General features: G+C 37.0%; 1 protein-coding gene across 1 annotated transcript; it reads right to left on the bottom strand.

Moving 5' to 3' along the window:
- Nucleotides 1-12,918: 12,918 nt before the first annotated feature.
- Nucleotides 12,919-13,968, bottom strand: LOC122748014 (olfactory receptor 52I1-like). Its single transcript, XM_043993756.1, has one exon. The coding sequence runs from the start codon at nt 13,966-13,968 to the stop codon at nt 12,919-12,921; it is 1,050 nt and encodes a 349-aa protein (XP_043849691.1).
- Nucleotides 13,969-21,839: the final 7,871 nt, after the last annotated feature.

Below are 21,839 nucleotides of genomic sequence, written 5' to 3'. Positions count from 1 at the left end.
ATATGAGGAGGCAGTTTTCAGATGAGGAATTTAAAACTATATCACATGAAAAAATGCTCTAAATCGCTATTGATTAGGGAAATGCAAATTAAAACAACTCTGAGATGCCATTTGACACATATCAGATTGGCTGATATAAAAGAAAAGTAAAATGATAAATTTTGGAGATGCAGGAAAATTACAGGTGGAGCTATAATCTAATCCAACCATTCTGGAGAGCAGTTTGGAAGTATGCAAAAAGGGCAATCAAATTGTGCATATCCATTGATCCAGCAATACCACTACCAGGTCTGTATCCCAAAGAAATCATAAAAAGGGAAAAGAATCTACAAGTATAAAAATATCATTAGCAGCTCTTTTGTGGTGGCAAAAAAAAAGGAAATTGAAGAAATGTCCATCAATTGGAGAATGGTGGAAAAAGTGGTTGTAGTATATGAACGTGATGGAATATTATTGTGCTATGAGAAATGATGAGCAGGAGGATTTCAGAAAAACCTGGAAAGACTTAAATGAAATGATGCTGAGTGAAGTGAACAGAACCAGGAGAACATTGTACACAGTAACAGCAACATTGTTCTATGATCACCTATGAAAGACTTAGCTCTTCTCAGCAATACAACAATCAAAGATAATTCCAAAAAACTCATGATGGAAAACGCTATCCACATCCAAAGAAAAAACTATGGAGTCTGAGTACAAATCTAAGAATACAATCTTCTTTTTGTAGTTGCTGCTTTTTTCCCAAGGTTTTTCCTTTTCTTCTGATTCTTCTTTCACAACATGACTAATGTGGAATTATATTTAAAATTATTTTACATGTATCAAATATATATATCAAACATATATCAAATTGCTTGCCATCTAGGTGAGGGGGAACAGAAGGAAGGAGGGAGAAAAATCTGGAATGAAAGTCTTATAAAAATGAATGATGAAACCTATCTTTACATGTAATTGGAAAAAAATATATATAAAAAATTTAAAATTCTATAAGCTGGCTTATTGTACCTTTTTCTGAACTTTACTTGTCATTTTTATAAAATTAGAAAACTATATTGGATTGTGGGATAGATGTGAAGAATCAGTCTGAGTGCTGCAGAGAGAGACATTTTGTTTTCATATAAGATATGTAGAAAGTTACAGAATTTGGAAGGTGAAAGGGACCTCACTAGTAATCAAGAATAATCCATACTCTAAAGGAATCCCTAATATAATATACTCAGTGAATGTTCATCCAATTTTCTTGGAGAGACTTTCAAAGAGCAGAAACCCACCATTGCTCAAAGTTGCCCTAGAAATTCTACTCTCATAAATCTCAAATTACTAGAAAGTTATTTGTTTTATCCTGACATCCAGGCTAAATAGGTATCTTTGCAACTTCTACCCATTGTTCCTGATTCAGCCTGTGTGTGTGTGTGTGTGTGTGTGTGTGTGTGTGTGTGTGTGTGTGTGTGTGTGTGTGAATTGGGGTTAAGTGACTTGCCCAGGATCACACAGCTAGTAAGTGTTAAGTGTCTGAGGCCGGAATTGAACTCAGGTCCTTCTGAATCCAGGGCCAGTGCTCTATCCACTGCGCTATTTTCTACGTTTCAGTCCCTTGGTCCCCTTGTCTTATTACCAAATGCAGACACACACACAGACAAACCCAAACTTTAAGTTACCCTAGAACAAATGACCTTTATTCACACTTGCATACTACTGGATACTTATTGAAATAGGATGACTTTTGTAACTTGCCTTTCAATGGCACAATTTGACTAGAAATCTTGTTTCTATAGTTATCAATGATCTCTTAACTACTGAACTTAATTTTTTTCTTTTGCAACAAACATTTATTTTTTCCGGTTATATGTAAGGGTAGTTTTCAACATTCATTTTCATAAGATTTAGAGTTCTAAATTTTACTCCCTCCCTCCTTTTCCTCCCCCCTCCACAAGACATCAACTAATCTGATATAGGTTATAGAAATACAATCCACAAGTGCTCTTTTTTTTATCAGGTCTTTCTATGGGGATGGATAGGATGCTTTGTTATCAGTCCTTTGGGATTATCTTGGATAATTGTATTGCTAAGATTAGTTGTCATTCACAATTGTTCATCAAACAATACTGCTGTCACTTTGAACAATGTCCTCCAAGTTCTACTCACTTCACTATACATCAGTTCATATGAGTCTATCCAGGATTTTCTGGGATAATCCTGTTTGTCATTTCCTATAGCACAATACCATTCCACTACAATCATATACCACAGCTTCTTCGGTCATTCCTTATTTGATGGACATTCCTTTGATTCCCAATTCTTAGCCACCACAAAGAGATGCTATAAATATTTTTTGTACAATTTCCCCCCTTTTCCCTTTTCATGATTACTATTGTTAACTGTTTCCCTACATCCTATTCCCTTCCCCATAATATGTACTCTATCTTCTTTCAGACTATTCCTCTTCAAAAGGAATTTGCTTTTGTCTGTCCCCTCCCCCAATCTGCCCTCCCTTCTTTTGCCTCTCTCTCTCTCTCTTTATCCCCTTCTCCTCCTATTTTCCTGCAGGGTTAGATAGATTACTCCACCCAATTGAGTGTGTATGTTATTCTCTCCTTGAGCCAATTCTGATGAGACTGAGGTCTTTGAGCCAGTTCTGATGAGTGTTAGAGTATGACTGCCTTGATTAAATAGATTATTCCACCTAATTGGGTGTGTTGCCTCCTTGTGGCTATTCTGATGAGTAAAATTCATTTACTACCATGCTCTTTCCCCAACTCTTCCCTAACTCCATAAACTCTTTCCTGTTTCTTTCATGTGGGATTTCACCCCACGCTAACTCTGCCCTTCCCCCTCCCCCAGTGCATTCTGCTAACCCCTAAATTTAACCCTAAAGATGTCATCATGGGGTAGGTAGGTGACACAGTGGACAAAGCATCCATGCTGGACCCAGGGGGATCACAGCCAAAACCTAGACTTAGACACAAGACAGTCACCCACTGCAGCACCCCAGGTATATCTCACAAGTCCATTTTTTTATGTTTCTCTAGGGTCTTGTATTTGAAAATCAAATTTTCCATTCATTTCAGATCTTTTCATCATGAATACCTGAAAGTTCCATTTTTCAATGAAGTCCCATTTTTTTCCTCTGAAAGATTTTGTTTAGGTTTGCTGGATATGTGATTCTTGGTTGTAATCCCAATTCCTTTGCCCTCTGGAATATGATATTCCATGCCCTCCAGCCCTTTAATGTAGAAGCTGCTAGATTTTGTGCTACACTGACTAGGGCTCCACAGCACTTGAATTCTTTCTTTTTGGCAGCTTGCAATATGTTCTCCTTGATCTGAGAGCTCTAGAATTTAGCTATAATGTTCCTAGGAGTTTTCCTTTGGGGATCTCTTTCACGAGGTGATTGGTGGATTCTTTCAATTTCTATTTTACCTTCTGCTTCTCTAATATCAGGGCATTTTTCCCTTAACAATTTCTTGAAAGATGACGTCTAAGCTCTTTCCTAGATCATGGTTTTCAGGTAGACCAATAATTTTCAAATTATCTCTTCTGGACCTATTTTCCAGGTCAGCAGTTTTTCCAAGAAGATATTTCACATTGCCCTCTGTTTTATTATTATTATTATTATTATTATTATTATTATTATTATTGTTATTATTAATTTGGATTTGTTTTATTGTGTCTTGCTTTCTCATAAAGTCACTGGCTTCCATTTGTTCAATCCTAATTCTTAGGCAATTATTTTCATCAGAGAGCTTTTGTACCTCCTTTTCCATTTGGCCAATTTGACTTTTCAAACTGTTGAATTTTTTCTCATGTCTTTCCTGCATCACCCTCATTTCTCTTTCCATTTTTTCCTCTACCTCTCTAACTTTATCTTTAAAGTCCTTTTTGAGGGCCTCTATGGCCTGAGACCAATTCATATTGTTCTTGGGAGCTTTAGATATAGGGGCCCTGACATTGACATCTTCCTCTGAGGGTGCCCCTTGATCTTCCTTGTCACTAAAGAAACTTTTTATGGTCCTCACCTTTCTCTGTCTGCTCATCTTTCCTTTCTTTTACTTGACTTCTAGCTCCTTAAAGTGGGGCACTGTTTCCAGGATGCATTATCGCAAGCTTCAGAAGTCCCAGGTGGTATGATTTAAGGAGGAGAATATTCTTCACTCACCTGGCCTGTTCCCTGGTCTATAGATGACCCCAGACCAACTTGATAATCAACCAGGTTTGTGTGCTGGGGTTGTCAGCGCCAACAAGCCTGTGCCCCTCCCCAACCTGGTCCACTGCTACTCGAACCTACCTCCTGTTTCCCAGCAGGGGTGAAAAATCCAAGTTCTGCCTCAGTACCAGCATAGACCCCTGTAATCTCCCCCCTAGCAAGGGCCAAGCCCTCTCACCAGACTGTGAGCTTAGTTCCAGATGACATTGGAGCTGCAACTGATTCAGAGACCCTGGGGTGGGGGTGGGGGTCTCTTTCTCTGGTGAGGCTGGATCTGTTTCAGGGTGACAGTGGGGTGGGCTGTACTCCTTTCTAAGTGCAGCAGCTCCCTCCTTCTGACCTTTCACACCATCCTTGGTTGGAAGATCATTTCAGCACATTCTTCTGTGGGTTTTGTTCCTCCAGGAATTATCCTATGGCATCATTTGGATGTTTTTTGGAGTGATTGTGTCATGAGTTCAAGATCTCACTGCCTTTCCTCTGCCATCTTCCACTACTGAACTTAAAATAATTTTTTGTCATTCCATTTTTAACATCTTGGCAGCTTCTGATAGTATCAGTAATCCCCTCCTCCCATTCCTTGGCTTCTGCAATAGCTACTCTGTGCTCATTTGTCCTTTACCCTATCTAATTGTTCCTTCTCAGGCTCCTTTGCTGAATCATTATCTATGTCTAAATATGCTGATGTCTGCCAAGCCACTATTCTTTCTTTATACCATCTCCCATGAGATCCTGTGGGTTCAATTGTTGTCTCTACATAGATGACTACAACATCTTCATACTTAGCAATTGTGGTTCTCAAAAACCCTAGCCCTATATCATGTATGAGAAATTTTGTGCAAGAGCTTCAGAGGCTTATTTCAGGGTAGGTTTCTAAGCCTGGATATAGAAAAATAGATCAAGACATGATTTACTGTCAGATAATGTGAGAGCCAGACTTCTTACTACTCCAGGATTCACAGACTAAAGAGGTGTATGGATAAGCTTCACAGAATCTGTGACCTTGGATAGGAAAAAAAATATATGCCTTTAATTTTACAAACCTCTAACTGACATATACCATTTCTTTCACTTATGAATGTAGGTAACATATCTTTCTGAAAAGGAAATATTAAGCACACATTGGGGGCAGCTAGGTGGCACAGTGGGTAAAACACTGGCCCTGGATTCAGGAGTACCTGAGTTCAAATCCGGCCTCAGACACTTGACACTTATTAGCTGTGTGACCCTGGGCAAGGCACTTAACCCCCATTGCCCTGCCAAATTAATTAATTAATTAATTAATTAATGGATGAATGAATGAATAAATAAATATTAAGCACCAGGCACTGTGCTAAACACTTTAGAAATGTTATCTTGAAGAAAATTATTTGTCAGGTATAAGGTGCTATGTAAATGTTGGCTATTATTGTTGTTGAATACTCAGTGTCATGGATGTTTTATAAGGAAATCTCTCTTTAAAGTACTATATAAATGTAGATTACTATAAAAAATAACAATCACAGAGAACAGCATGTTTAGATTTTTTTAAGTAATAAATATTTTTTACTTACAATTTTCAGTTCCAAACTCTATCCCTCCTTCCCTCATCCCCTTCCCAGTCCCTGAGGCAGCAAGGAATCAGATATGGGTTATACATGTACAATTATGTAAAACATTACCATATTAGTAATTTTGTAAATGAAAACTTGAATAAAAGAAAAAACAATGAAAGAAAGTGAAAAAATGTTATCTCATTTGATACTGAAACCCTGAGAGATTAGATGCTACTATAATTCCCATTTTACATTTGAGGAAATTAAAATTGACCCAGGTTAGGTGACTTGCCCAAGGTGACACAACTAGAAAATGTTGAGGCTAGATTTTAATTCAGGTGTTCCTGGCTCCAGGACCAGTGCTTTATCCATTGTGCAACCCAGTTACCTCTAAGTTTTAAAAATGTATATGCCTATGGTACATCTAGTGCTCATCATGTGGCAGAATGGCTAAACAAATTTTGGTAAACAAATGTAATGGAATATTACTATATTATAAGTATTGATTCATTTAAAGGATTTAAGAAGGCATGAGAAGATTTATATGTACTGATATAAACCTTTTCTAGGTCATGAAAAAGCAGGATTATAAACTATAGAAACAAATGACAATAAATAATAGCTACCCTTCATGTTGCACTTTCACATTTGCAAAGTGCTTTACATATGTTATCTCATTTCATCCTCACAACCACTCCAAGAAATATGAACTATTATTATTTCAGTTTTAAAGATGAGGAAACTGAAGCTGAGAGAAGTGAAGGAATTTGTTTTATTATTTATTTTCATTGTGAAGATAGAATCCACAAAACTTGGCATCTTTTTGGACATGTGGGGTAAAAGAAGGTGAGGAGTCACTACAAGGCTGCAAACCTGCATGACTGGCAAGATGGTGGCACCCTCAAATAAAATATGGAATTTCGTTATAGGATAGGGTTCAGGAGAAAAGATGAATTCTGTTTTGGATTTACTGAGTTTAAAATGTCTGTGGGATACCCAATTTGAAATGTTCGGTAGACAATTGCTGATGTAGAACTAGACATCAGGAGAGATTAGGGTTAGCTCTAGAGATATGGGAGTCATCTGCAGAGAGATGATATTTAAAACTATGGAAGATGATGAAGTCGCTGAGGGAGTATAGAGAGAGAAGTCAAAAGGGCCAAAAAAAAAGTGGCTTGAGGAACCATAGCTATAGTCAGGGGTACACTCTGAATGTTGAGCCTGCATCCTAGATAAAGGACAGATCAGATATGGAGAAGGAAAACCAAGAAAGAGCAGTAACATAGGAATCAGTCTATCTTTATTTTCCTTCTCCTTTACATTGGCACACACATTTATCTATACATATTTTACATATATGTATGCATGTGCAATACTATGTAAAAGAAATCAAAGAAATATGAGAAGCTTCTGGGATGTTCAATCTCCCTTTCCCTTTTTATTTGCAAAAAAGCTTGTGCTTTCTACTGTGGATTTTTAAACGACATTTTGGTTCATAAACTCATATTTTGTTACTCAGTCCTGATAGAATCCTAGCCTGTCCTTGCAGCCTTTGTATTGTCAAACACTCTTTTCTCTCCTCTAGACCTTTATCTGACCTCTAGATTTGTATCTCCAACTGCTTATTGAATATCTTGAACTGAATGTTTCATAGACACCTTAAACTCAACAAGTCCAAAACAGAACTTATTATCTTTCTTCCCAAACCCCAAATTTTCCTAATTCCCTAATTACTGTTGAGGATACCACAATCTTTCCATTCACCCAGGCTTACAACTCAGATGTCATCTTCTTATACTCACTCTCAAAAGCTCCATAGCCAATGTAGTGCCAAATCCTATCAACTTTACTTCCATATACTTTCTCATACACATCCTTCTCCTTTCTTCTGACACTGCCTCCATCCTGGTGGAAACACTCATCAACTCAAACAGTATTATCACAATACCTGTGAATAGGAGTCCCTGCTTCATTTATTTTAATTTTACTCTATCCTCCATTCATTGCCTGTGACTTTCCTAAAAATTAGGTATGGTCTTGTCACTCTTCTACTCATTAAGCTCCTGTAATTTCCTATTACCTCCAGGGCCAATTGTAAAATTCTCTGTTTGGCTTTACAATTTTTAAAACCTATCTTCTTCCTACTTTTCTAGTCCAATCCCTTCCACATACCATACAATTTGGTGACACCGGACTCCTTGCACAAGATATTTCATTTCTCATATTTTTTTCATTTCCTACCCCACAGGGCTACATTGGTACCCCTCCTTTTCTCCACACTCTGACTTTCTTAGATCTTTTGCTAAAATACTTCTTTTTGAAAGCAGTCTTTCTCAGCCACCTGAATGCTTGTGCCTTCCCTCTGAGATTATCTCCATATGGTCCAATCTCCACTGAGCATCTCTTTATCGGATCTCTAGTGATGCCATCTGATGAATGTCAGTTGATAAATAGTTTTCCATATAGGGAAAATGTGTTTTAGCACATAGTCTCAAGATCTATTTCAGTACCATTGTATTAAAGCCACAGCCACATCCAGCCAGTGAAAAGTGTGTTACGGTTAGGACAGTGCTTTAAAGTATTTTGCTTCTCTGTCAGCTATTACTCTTTGAATTCACTGTATTATTTCCATTAGGGTAGCAAAATTCAATTCAGCTTCAATCATACTTATGATTGCTACCCTAGGTCCATGTCAATCAGCCTCAGGAGAAATACTAGAAGAAATTTCTCACCACTGTTCTGCTTTCCTGGTAGCAAAGAAATTGCTATCTCTCTATAAAAAAAAGTTCTGGAAAAGAAGATAAATTTTGGCAGACAAAATTTTAAAAATTACGTTTGAAAAAATAAACAGTATAGCTTGCCTAAGAATAAGAGATTCATACTGTGAAAAACCTCTTTACTTAAAAAATCTCTGACAAAAAGTTGAAATATAAAATCTACATGTGTTTTAAGATGTGTCACATTAAGAACCACTTCCTAAAAGGCAAATTGTCAGGGGCAGCTAGGTGGCGCAGTGGATAGAGCACTGGCCCTGGAGTCAGGAGTACCTGAGTTCAAATCCGGCCTCAGACACTTAACACTTACTAGCTGTGTGACCCTGGGCAAGTCACTTAACCCCAATTGCCTCACTAAAAAAAAATAAAAAATAAAAAAAAAATAAAAAAAGGCGAATTGTCAAAATAAACAAAAGGGTTATTTTTAAGGGAAGACAAAAATTATCAACAACCATTTGAAAAAAAATGACACTAATGGTCACATAAATGCAAATTCAAGTAACTAAAAATTGTCACTTTTGGTGATAAAGGTTGAGTTGTGATTTTATAAGTGAAAGGTACTCCCAAGAAATGATCAATACATATTGTAATAAAGATAGAGAACTTTTCTTCAGCTGCCTGGGACATTAAGCAGTTAGGAGACTTGCAAAGAGTGCAAACTCATTATGTGCCAGGGGCAGGACTTGAAGCCTGATTTCTCAATACCAAGGTCAAGTTCTTTATCCAAATGGAAAAAAAAATAAGTGCTGATGGGACTGTGAGGTGACAGAAATAATAATTTACCATTGGCTGGACGTAAATTGATCTGATTATTTTGGAAAGCAGTGTAGAACTGCCCTTGTTGCAAAATTATTCATACCCAGAAATTCTATACCAAAGAAATTATTTGATAAGGGAAAAGGAAAAGGCCTATTTGTGCAACCCACCCCCCCCACACACAAATATTTATAATATCACCATGTGGAATAGAACAAAAAATAGAAGCAAACCATGTGTCCAATGACATAAGCCAGTCTGAACAAATTATGGCAGTTCAGTCCATCCACCAACCATCATTTATGAAGTGCATATTGACTTCACGGCTCTGTGCTAGAATATAATGTAATATAATTGCATCATATTGAGAACAAATAGAAAGAATTGAAGAAAACAGGTATAAAAGAAGTGATGCAAAATAAGGGGAAAGATTCAAAGATAATACCTTAATATTAAATAGCAATGACACTAATTTAAAATAAATAAGTGACCATTAGTATTACCTTGTTAAAGGTAAAGGTCTACCCCTATGCACCTCACTCTCTCTAAATGGAGGCTAGAGACCTCTCCCCCTCTATTTAAAAAGTCATCCCCTCACCTTCTTAATTTCTTATATTTTCCAAAAGCCTTAATTCAGATACCACTTAGTCTATGAAGCCTTCTCTGATCACTTCCCACTCAGGGCTTAAATAGCACTTTGTAGATTGTTAGTAACTATATCACAACTTATCTTTGTTATCTAAAAGGAAAATATGATGTTTTGAGTTATGGACAGAGAACAGTCTAGGATAAAACAGCATATGAGTATTGGTTAACAGCATATGAGTATTGGCTTTCAATAGAATGGGGAACTAAGGAGGGAAGGTCTTGAGGGGAATTTGAAGGCTTCTGATCAGAATATCTTGACATCCAAATGTCTTTGCATATATCTAGTCTTGCATCATCTTACTAGAAATAGAGAATGGAGTTCTATTGAGAGGATAATGGATGAAGATTTTGATATGAGTCATTTTCATGAAGGTGGTAACTGAATAGTATGTGGAATCATTAAGGGAAAATATATAGAGAAAGAAGAAGGACAGGGCAGTGTTTGGGGAGATATCTACCCTTTAAAGGTACCCAGTGAAGGCACCTAATAAATGTTTGTTCAGTTGTTCCAAAAGCACCTTAAATTCAATATTTCAGAAGCTGAACATCTTCCACACAAAACTTTCATGCCTCTTTCTGTAGTACCATTATTTCCCTAACTGGCCAAATTGAAGTCAGTAATCACTGGGTATGGGAGATGAAAAAGAAAGAAAAGTCAATTAAAATTCCATTAATCCTAACTTCACAATATTTATATCATTCATACTATTATCTCCATTACAATAGAGACTCCCCAGGTGTAGCCCTTTATCACTTCTCAGCCTGTCTATAATAATGTGATTTTAGTTGTTTTTGAAACTACTAATCTCACCATTTTCCAATCCATATTCCATCTAGTAACCATATAATGTAACTAAAATGCAAGTCTGATAGTAATTTTTTGTGCTCAAGAACAGAATGCTTTGTTATCATAATGTTAATATTTATTTAGACAGTCTTTTAAAGAAGTCTATGTGACAATTAATATAAATGACATATATTAAAGGCATGCAAAATAGCAGCACTGCCAGAGTTACCCAAACCTAGCTCAATTCCCTGTTTTCTGAAATTATAGCCTAGTCAGTTGTCACATTATAAGTTAATTTTAAAAGGGCATCATGTAAGCACCTTATTTTTTGTCATCAGATGGCATCACAACTACATAGCAGTAGTATTGCCTTCTCTCAGTGTGCATGAACTCTCCTAAAGCTCAGTGGAACATTAATTGGCCCCCAGGTGTGATGGGAAGCTAAATCTATGATATGAACTATACAATCAATTAACAAAAAAACCACATCTTTGAAGCCCCATCTCATTATTTGCAATCTTCTCTCCTTTGTCATGACCCTTATGATTCAGAGAATATTTCATTCCTTATAGTCAGTCATCTCATTTATTGAAATAAAAAGGATGAATACCAAAATGTTAAAAAAAATACTTTCATGTGGATCCTAGTCATCTTAGGACTCAATATCCCCCTTCTCCTTTCAACACTGAGCTCCTCTCTGGCCTGAAAAAGAGGATGAGCAACAGGGGACATAAAAGATTAGACTGGACTAGTTTTAGTTGTGTGTAGATTTTCTTAGCACTCTGAGGCAACAGATTTCCACAAGAACTCACTAGTTTTATGAACAAGAAAATTCCAAGGTTATTTTTGTTCACATATAGCTAAAATTTAGCAATTCTTTCAGTTATGAGTTTTTCAAAAATATTATCCTGAAAAGGCATTCCTAGGCTTTACCAGAATGCCAACACACACAGACATAAAGACGCAGGTTAAAAACTCTTGTTGCAGAAGGTATTCTTGGTCAAGAATAGATTGTAATAGGGGGCAGCTAGGTGGCACAGTGAATAAAGCACTGGTCCTGGATTCAGGAGTACCTGAGTTCAAATCCAGCCTCAGACACTTGACACTTACTAGCTGTGTGACCCTGGGCAAGTCACTTAACCCCCATGGCCCTGCAAAAAAAAGATTTACATGTAATTGGGAAATTAATTAAATAAATAAAAACCATTAAAAAATAAAAAGAATAGATTGTAATAAATAATTACTGAAGTCTTTTCAAGCTTAAATATTTTGTTTTTATGATTCTATTACTTCTGAGAATATATGTATGTCTACGTGTGTGTGCATATATACAGAGGGGGGGGTCCCCTTTAGTATTATAGCCTGTGTTGACCTAAAGGCTTTGACTTTTAAAGGTGCTCTAAATGTCTTCTAACTGATCTGAAAGCTATCTTACATGTTAACAAAAGAAAGGGTTTAAATCTAGATATTGTTTCACCATTACTCAGTGAAGCTTAATGCATGACCCTGAGGAAGACGCTTTAATCCTGGGAAATAGTCTTGTTCCTTGGAAAATTGTAAAACACTTCTCTTATATTTCCACCTATGAGGTCCCCATGAGGCACCCTAATCATCCACTGATGTAGCAGATGAAAGACAGAAAGCCTAAAGCAATTGAGAAAGTGGAAAGTCAGAAGCGAAATAAAATCCCCTTCCAGAGGGATTAGCATTTAAATATGTTATATCAGTGGATATTGAAAAACTAAAATGCCTTCAAGATGTAGCTTCCTTTTAATCTAGGACCAAATCCTGACTGCTATGGAATTCTCTGAACTTCTAGTGCTTTTCCCACATGTGATTAGCTTCCATTTTCTCCATACACAGCTTGTACCCATGATGTCTCCCCATTAGAGGGTAAACTTCTTGACAGCCAAATTCATGGTTTTGCCTTTCTTTGGATCCCCAGTTGTTAACTGAGTGCCTGGTACACAGGAGTTACAATAACTACTCACTAACTTCCTATTGAGCCACCAAACTCAATAAATACTTTTAGATCAAAGACCCAAGATAAGGAAAAGAAATAACAGGGTATCAGAAATGCCATAATTATTTTAGAAAAAATTTAGGTAGGATGATTGCCAGTATGGTTTGAAGAGATCAATAAAATCTCCAATGTGAGACCAGTCTTGCCAGGAATGAATGGTAGACATAAAGACAACATTTCAATATCCCCACTTACTTCTTAGGCTGTGCTCCCCATATGGATCTGTTGTGTTCCATTACAAACAATTGCGTAGGTCTTTTCTCTTTTGCTGAGTTTTGGCATATACAGCCAGGGAGGCTGTTGGTCACTGCATTCCACACTCTCTCCCGGATACGCTTTGTCTTCAGGCCATAGATAAGAGGGTTCATCATAGGAGGGATGACTAGGTAAAAATCAGCCAGTAGCACCTGGGTGTGCAAAGGAACCACATGCTGCCCTAACCAGGCCATATAGATGGACAATATGCCTGGCAAGTAGAAGAGAGCCATGACACTCACATGTGAACCACATGTGCTGAGTGCTTTGACCCGTGCATCTTGAGAGGGCAGACTGAACACAGCCTTTAGGATCAGACTGTAGGAGGTAGCAATGAAGATCACATCAATCCCCACAATGATGAAGGAAGCACTCAAGCTAAAAAGACTGCTGGGCATGTGATCAGCACATGCCAGCTTGGCCACAGCCATGTGTTCACAGTAGGAATGGGGGACCACATGGGAGGCACAGTATGGCAGATGGACTACCATCCAAGTGATTGGAGTCATAGCTGAGATAGCCCTCACTATGATACCCATGCCCATCCCTATCATGGTCCGTGGTGTGAGGATGGTTTGGTAGTGCAGAGGTTTACAGATAGCTATGTAGCGGTCAAAGGCCATGGCCAGGAGTAACCCTGTTTCTATTGCTGTGGTAGCATGGACAATGTACATTTGGGTGAAACAGGCAGCAAAGCCAATGATGCCATTGCCTGACCAGAAGATGTTCAACATTTTGGGGATCACTGATGTTGACATGACAATGTCCACAGCAGCCAGGACACATAGGAGGTGATACATGGGCTCATGCAAGGCACTGTCTGTCCAGATCACAGTCACAATGATGATATTTCCTAATAGTGCTACAGAGTACATGGCACTCAGTGGGACTGCTAGCCAAAGGTGGATTGCCTCCAGCCCTGGGACACCCAGAAGAATGAAAATAGCTGTGTTCAGTAATGTCTGGTTTGAGGGAGAGCCCAGCATCACGGGGGAGACTTCTTTCCTACAGACAAAACCACAAAAGGGATCAGAGACCAGAGTCAATGGACCTAGGCTACTACCTATTTTTTTTTGGGGGGGGGCAATGAGGGTTAAGTGACTTCCCCAGGGTCACACAACTAGTATATGTCAAACGTCTAAGAAAGGATTTGAACTCATGTCCTCCTGAATCCAGGGCTGGTGCTTTATCCACTGTGCCACCTAGCTGACCCCACCTACTTACAATATTTTTTTTAATTTTTGTAGGGCAATGAGGGTTAAGTGACTTGCCTAGGGTCACACAGCTAGTGAGTGTAAAGTGTCTGAGACTTGATTTGAACTCAGATCCTCCTGAAACCAGGGCTGGTGCTTTATCCACTGTGCCACCTAACTGCCCTCCCACCTACTTACTATTAAAGCATAAAGGGATAGAATATGAACTAACACCTTAGATTATAGGGACAGGAATTGTTCCCTCAGAGTCAATGCCCCAGTCTCCTTGTAGAACATGTTCCAAGGTCTATAAAGCCCTATGGATAAAACCTTTATCTTAACATAGTGGCCATTAAAAGGATCCAGGGCTATCACACTAATTTCTCCCTGCTATGACATCACGGAAGAGAGATAACTGAGAATAAGATGTTATACCCCTGTGCCATGTAGTTCCAGAGAAAAGAGCTAGATCATCAGTGGTTTTAATTTGTTTGAAGGCCAATTTAAATTCAATAATAGAAATAATTTTGAAATAGCTTCATTTTCCAACTGTAGAACTAGATGAAGTTAGGTAGAGTGAACTCCCTATCCCTTGAAGTTCTCAAGAAATAGCAGGATACCTGTAAAGGGTTTCATATAAATTCAGCTCAAATCATGCCTTCTGCAAAAGACCTTTCTCACGGGGCAGCTAGGTGGCACAGTGGATAAAGCACTAGCCCTGGATTCAGGAGGACCTGAGTTCAAATCTAGTCTCTGATGCTTGACATGTACTAGCTGTGTAACCCTGGGCAAGTCATTTAACCCTCACTTCCCTGCAATAAATAAATAAATAAATAAATAAATAAATAAATAAATAAATAAATAAATAAATAAATAAATAAATAAATAAATAAATAAATAAATAAATAAATACATAAATACATAAATACATAAATAAATACATAAATAAAATACATAAATACATAAATAAAAATAAAAAATAAAGTGCTGTGCCAATCTTACCTTTCTGCCTATTATATGGTCTGTGGCCCTGGAAAGTCATTTCACTTCTCTTAGTCTCAGTTTCCTCATTTGTAAAACAGGTGATAAAACTTACCTCATGAGGAAATTTTTAGGATCAAATAACAATAAATGTATATTATTTTGAACACCTTAAAATACTGCATAAATGAGAGTTAATATCATCATTCTCTTAATCATGGTGTTAATCCTCTACACAGTACCACAAAGGTGCCAAAATTCCAAATTTATGTTAAGGACTACCTCAGAAGTTTCTTGGGAATTTTCTCTTGAGACACAGCTAAAAGATGCAAGAGACATAAACAGCACTGAGGACTGAGATAACTCCAGGATCATCATCCTTCATTCTAGTCTCTCCAACCCCTTGAGGAGATAACCTTATTAGGTGTGGCTGCTGCCGAAGTGGTGCCAGGGGTTGGAGATAACTCCAGAAATCAGACCAACCGCCCCTCACCAGACTGCTTACAACCCACCCCCCAGTAAGGGGCATTTCGCCCTCACTCAGGTGATCCCACCATCTAGACCCTGTAAAAGAGTTATCCCTAAGTCTGGTTGGGGAGAAAAAAATTCTAAACTTTCCTCTCTGCCAGGTTCTCTTGTACTGAATAAAACTTTTCTTTTATTTATAATCAGGATGTGCATGAATGTAATTCTTTATAGAGGAAATCCTAAGGACCTACCACCATTTCCCCACAACAATTTATAATTAGAATTTTATAATCCAAAACTAAAATTCCATAACTCTTTATCTCCTATGAATCTTTCATGCTTTAAAATACTCATTTCCTCTTTACATTCTGCCAGTTGATTGAATTCACTTCTGAGAGCTGCTCCAGTTGAAAGAGGCTATGTTTTAGTGGCCAAAATGCCTTTTGCCCCCTTCTGTCCCTCCATGGCAGGCTGTCATTGAATTAGAGTCCTATCTGGAAGGACCTTTGGAGGGTTTCTAACCTCACATCTACACAGGTAAAGGAACTTCCACATTGTCACAAGGTAATAAGTGAATAAGCAAAGTTTAGAATTGGAGTCAGGTCCATTTATTCCAGGTGCAGAATTCTTTCTTTCCACTACATCCCCTTTGCCTCTTTCTTTAACTTTGTCCCTGGCCTCCCACTGGGAGAATTAATGGGATGCCCAATACTCTGCTCTCAGAATGCCTGAACCCCATGTCTCCATTAGCTCTATCCACCAACTCCATGACCCACCTCCATGGCTGACCTTTGCCAGTGTTTCCTCAGAAGTGGCCCCTTACTACCACTCCATGCTCGCTCTAATCCAAGGGAATGAGAACTTCAATGAAGTGTCTTAGGGATGAAATGTGTGGTGACAGAAGGAACAGTAAATGGATGAGAGATGAAATTGGACTTTTATATGGAAAAAGCAAGATTTCATCCACTTATACCCCCTGCATCTGAGGTATCCAGAATACCAACCCCCACCAATCACCCAATTAAGCCCCAATATCACCCTTATTTCTAAATACAGTAATTCCTCAGAGGCCTGGTTACTCTTTTCTCCCTAATGACCAGGGAAAACAAACATGAGGAATGACTTGATTTCTCAGCCCAACTGTGTCAGTGACTCAAGGAATGATATTTTTCAAGTCTCTTTCCCTCTCTGGGCCTAGTTTTCTCATCTGTGAATGAAAAACTTCAACTAGGTTTTCTCTAAGGTCCTTTCCTATTCCAAGTTACCATGATGTTATGAAACTTAGCTGAGCTCCTTGGGACTGATTAAGCAGACAAAATGGAGTACTGAGCATTCCAAGGAGAGTAAAGAGGTGCTAGGAGGGCCACAGTAGAACATCAACACTAATGAAGCTGAATGTCTTTGGCCTCAAGAGTTTCCCTAGGGGCCAATGAGGAGGTTCTCTTCACAGGTATCATGACCTCTTCCATTGTTAGGGTCTCATTGGGAAGTGAATTCTGAATCATGGCTTTCATCCATGAGAACATAGCCATATGTGGCACTTTCATTTAGGCTTACTGAATCCTCAGCATTGGATCCCTTGTGATGTTCACAAAGGTAGATAGTGTTAGAGGCTGTGGGGAACCAACTTCTTTCTGTTAGATACTATGATGAGTAAAATCTAATATTTGTGTCCTTACCTGTCTCCCCTCCCACTTTGGGGGGAAGGGAACTAGCTAGGATTTACTTATAAATTAGAAATTTCAGCAACAGTGTTTGGGCCTTAAGCATTTATTAAAGTATATTAGAAGTTAGTAAAGATAGAACACGTTGAGTACAGAAAGTACAGAAACAAAAACCTATCTCCGTTAGGGTTCAGAATTGACTCCTTCTCCTTTCCTTTCCACCACCAACCCAGGGTCCAGGAACAAAAAGGGCCAGAGCTAGGGAGCCAGCCTCCCTTCCTACTTCCTGTCTGCCTCTCCAGAAGGGGCCTTCGTTCAAGCTGATTGGTTGAAGGTGGTCTTGTGTTGATGTCATAGTCCACAGCCTCTGAGAACAATACCCCACTCAGAGCTATCCAAGTGTGGTCTGGATTTAATCAACCTTAAGTAGGTTCTCAGTCAGTCTATCAGTCAGTCTCACCCAATTCAATGAATTCCAAATTAATCTTCAGTGGGGGTGGGCGGGGGGCCTGGGCATCTGCCAAATCCCATTATTTTCTCACATTCACTGTGCTTCCTTAGGAAACAATTGTTTCCTTAATGAAGCAATAACATTACAGATACTTATAACTAACAATGTAAAGGGAATGAAAAGAGAAAAAAGAAATTGAGTGACATGGTAAACTAAAGGGGGCACTCCCCTTTAGTAAGTGGATATTGTGGTGCAAATTATTTGGGGTAAAGATTAATATTCCCATTTTTAGCTAACTCATTTGGGAGGGGCCACACCTGGCCCACCCTGAGGTTAAGAAAACAGCTTTTTGAAGGACCTCCCTTTTTGGTGGAGGGGAGATTAAATGCTCCAGAAAGGGAGCTGGGCTACTTCCAATACACGAGCTCACTCTTCTTCTTTCTGCTGAGGCCTTTGAGCTGGTGGCGTGTGTTCATTGCTCTGTCTCAGGCAACTGCTGTCTCTGTGTGAGCAACCTTAGACTGGCTGGCTGTTCAGTTGTTTGGTGAGTTCTTATGGAAAAAACTAAATTCCTTTGAACTAGCTAAATTGGATAGGGTCTGGGTTAAGCTTAGAGTTAAGAATATCTATCTGTATTTCTATTTTCCTATTTCCTTATCTTTGATTTTTATTAGTTTCACCTCTGTTGTTTAATTAATTCCCAGGTAATAAAACCTGATTCTTTTTTGAACTAAAGCTTAGAGGCTCCTTTCTTATTGGCCTGGGAGAAATAGGGCTGTTCAGAGGGGAGGGTTAAACCTTAAAGGTCCCTCATATTTCCAGGACCCCAATATTAAGGCAAGTTACCCAAATAATGCTCAGTATATCAAATTTTGGCCCTTACAATATTACAAATAGTGTATGCAATGGGGAAAAGGAAAACAGGAAAATGTCCATCTAAGTCTTTGGAAATCTTTTCCCAGATGATTCTTATCCAAGAAAATATGAAAAGAAAGTTAACCAATTAAAAAAATCCAAAATCTTAAGGAAGAAAATAACTTCTCAAAATGTAGAATTGGGCAAGAGGAATTGAATGACATTGTAAGATACTAACAAATAATAAAACTAGAAGAGAATATGAAACATCTCATTCTAGAAAAAAAAAAGAAGTGATCTGAAGAACAAAATGAAAAGAGTCAATATAAGAATTGTTAGACTACCTGACAGTAATGATCATAAAAATAACTTTGATGAAATATTATAAAAAATCATTAAAGGAAATTTTCCTGAATTTCTAGAACAATAGAGTAAAGTATAAATAAGAAATAATCAACCATTCACCATCTGAAAAAGATCCCATGAGGAAAACTTACAGAAACATCCTTTGCAAATTTCAAAACTCCCAAGTTAAGAGGAAAATATTTCAAGGAACAAGGAAAAAGACCAATTTAAATACTGCATTGATATGGTCAGGATTTCACAAAACCATGAACCTTCTACACTAAAAGACCATATCTTTTGGAACATCATATTTCAAAGAACAAAATATCTAGGGTTGTACTCATTATGGACAACCTGTTTACTTCTGATATATAAAAATTGTATAAGTATTCTTCAAACTGTTATCATTAAGAAAGTAGCTTGAAAGAAATGTATGGGCAAACAAAAAAACAAACAAAAATGAAAAGAAGGAAAGGTATGGGCTGAGTTGTGTATGGTAGGGTAATCCGAAAAAAAAAACTGTTAGAAAAATATAAAAGGAACAATTATCAAGTATTTATTTAAAACCACCAGCATGCATTATTTGTGATGGGGATAAACTAAAAGCCTTCCCAGTAAGATCAGCTGTGAAACAATGATGCCCATTGTCATCAATATTATTCAACATTGTATCATAAGTCCTTGTGATAGCAATAAGAGAAGGAACAAAAATAAAAGGAACCAGAATAGAGAATTAGATAATAAAACTATCTCTTTTTGTAGATGATAACATGGTATACAGGAAAATCCCATATTCAACTAAAATGTTAGTTGAAATAATAACTTTAGCATAGTAGCAGGATATAGAGTAAATCCACATAAATCATCAGTATTCCTACATATCACAAACAGAACCCTGTAAGAAGAAATAATAAATAATGGCCCATTTAAAATAACTCTAGACTCTATATATACCTGGGACCATACCTGCTAAAATAAACCCAGGAATTATAACAACATAATTTTTTAAATTTTTTATACAAATGAAATCAGATTTAAATAATTGGAGAAATATTTTTGTGGGTAGGCAGGGTCTATATGATAAAAATGAAATTTTACCTAAGCTTATTGATATATTCAATGCCATTGCAATTAAAATTATTTTACTGAATTAGAAAAAAATAGAAAAAAATAAAATTCATTTGGAATAAGAAAAAGTCAAGAATATCAAAGAAACTAATGAAAAAATATTAAGAAAGGAGGTTTAGTACTATGAGACCTCAAACCATATTATAAAACAGTAATTATTAAAACTATCTGGTACTAGCTAAGAAACAAAAAGCTAGATCAATGGAACACAGTGGATATACAATTTATATTAGCAAATAAGTATAGTAACCTTGTATTTGATGAGTATAAATTCCTTTAAAAATTTTGGAATAAGAATTCATTATTTGGTAAAAAAAAAATTGTTGGGAAAACTGAAAAGAAGTATGGCAGAAACTAGGCATAGACCAATATCATAAACCATTAACAAGATAAAGTCAAAATAGATACATGACCTAGATATAAAGACAAATGTTGCAAGAAAATGTGAAGACCATGGAGCATATTTCTTGTTAGACTTATCAAAAGTGAAAAATTTGTGAATAAAGAGGAGATAGAGAACAGAGCAAATGGATAATTTAGATGACATTAAGTTAAAATAGTTTTGTATAAATAAAACAAATGTAGCTATGAAGGAAATCAGAAAATTGGGGAGGGAGGATTTATAGACAGTTTTCCAGATAAAGGTCTCATATCTGAAAGAACTTTGTAAAATCAATAAGAATACAAGGTATAATGTTGGAGGGTGTATGGAAAAATTGTTACACTACTTCATTGTTGGTGGAATTGTGAACTGCTCCAAACATTTTGGAGAGCAATCTGGATTTATGCTCAAAAAGTTATTAAACTGCCTATACCATTTGACCAAGCAATACCACCACTAGATCTATTTCCAAAGATGTTTAGAGAAAAAGGGAAATAACTTATATATTCTAAAATATTTATAGCATCTCTCTTTGTGGTAGAAGGAACTATAATTTACAAGGATGCCTGTCTATTGGGAAAAATCAGAACAAATTATGGCATATGATTGTGATAGAAAGCAACTGTACTATAAGAAATGATGAGCTTGATGATCTTTGAAAAACATGGATAGACTTGCATGAAATAATGAGTAGTGAAATGAACAAAACTAAAAGGACATTGTATACAGTAACAACAATATTCTTTTAAGAACAACTTTGAGTGAATAAGTCATTTTTACTATTACAAATACTCAAATTAATTACAAAAGTCATATGAAGGAAGACCTATCTGCATCCAAAAAAAGAACTCATGAATAGATGTATAGAATGATTATATGTGTGTTTGTATCTAATGGTAGCCATCTATATGGTATGGCAAGGGAGGGGAGGGAAGAGAAATAGGAAAGAAAGAAAAGAAAAAAGAAATTTACATAACTTTATTATATATTTTAAAGGAATAGCAAGTTGTACATAATAGATTTATATTTTTATGTGCAATTATCTTTTTATTATACTATGTTATGGAATTGCTTATTTTATTTCATAAATTAAAATAAAATTAAAACAAAACTCTACCAGTCACCTTTTAAATGAAAGCTCAAAATTAAAACTCAGGAACATCAGACCCCAAATCAGACCCAAGTGAAAGAAAAACACTGCAAGCGGTCTGAAAGAAATAATTCAAGTACTAAGAAGCCACTGCCTGAATGACACACAACTAAGCAGCTATCATTATAAAGGAGTAGAGAGAGCTTGGACTGCAATATTCCAGAAGATAAAGGGATTACAACCAAGAATAATTTACCCAGAAAAGCAAAGTAAAATTCTACAGTGGGGGGAAATGCACCT

The sequence above is a fragment of the Dromiciops gliroides genome, chromosome 3 (genome assembly GCF_019393635.1).
Source record: "Dromiciops gliroides isolate mDroGli1 chromosome 3, mDroGli1.pri, whole genome shotgun sequence".
Taxonomy (NCBI): Eukaryota; Metazoa; Chordata; class Mammalia; order Microbiotheria; family Microbiotheriidae; genus Dromiciops; species Dromiciops gliroides.
This window is presented reverse-complemented; position numbering and strand designations above follow the sequence as displayed.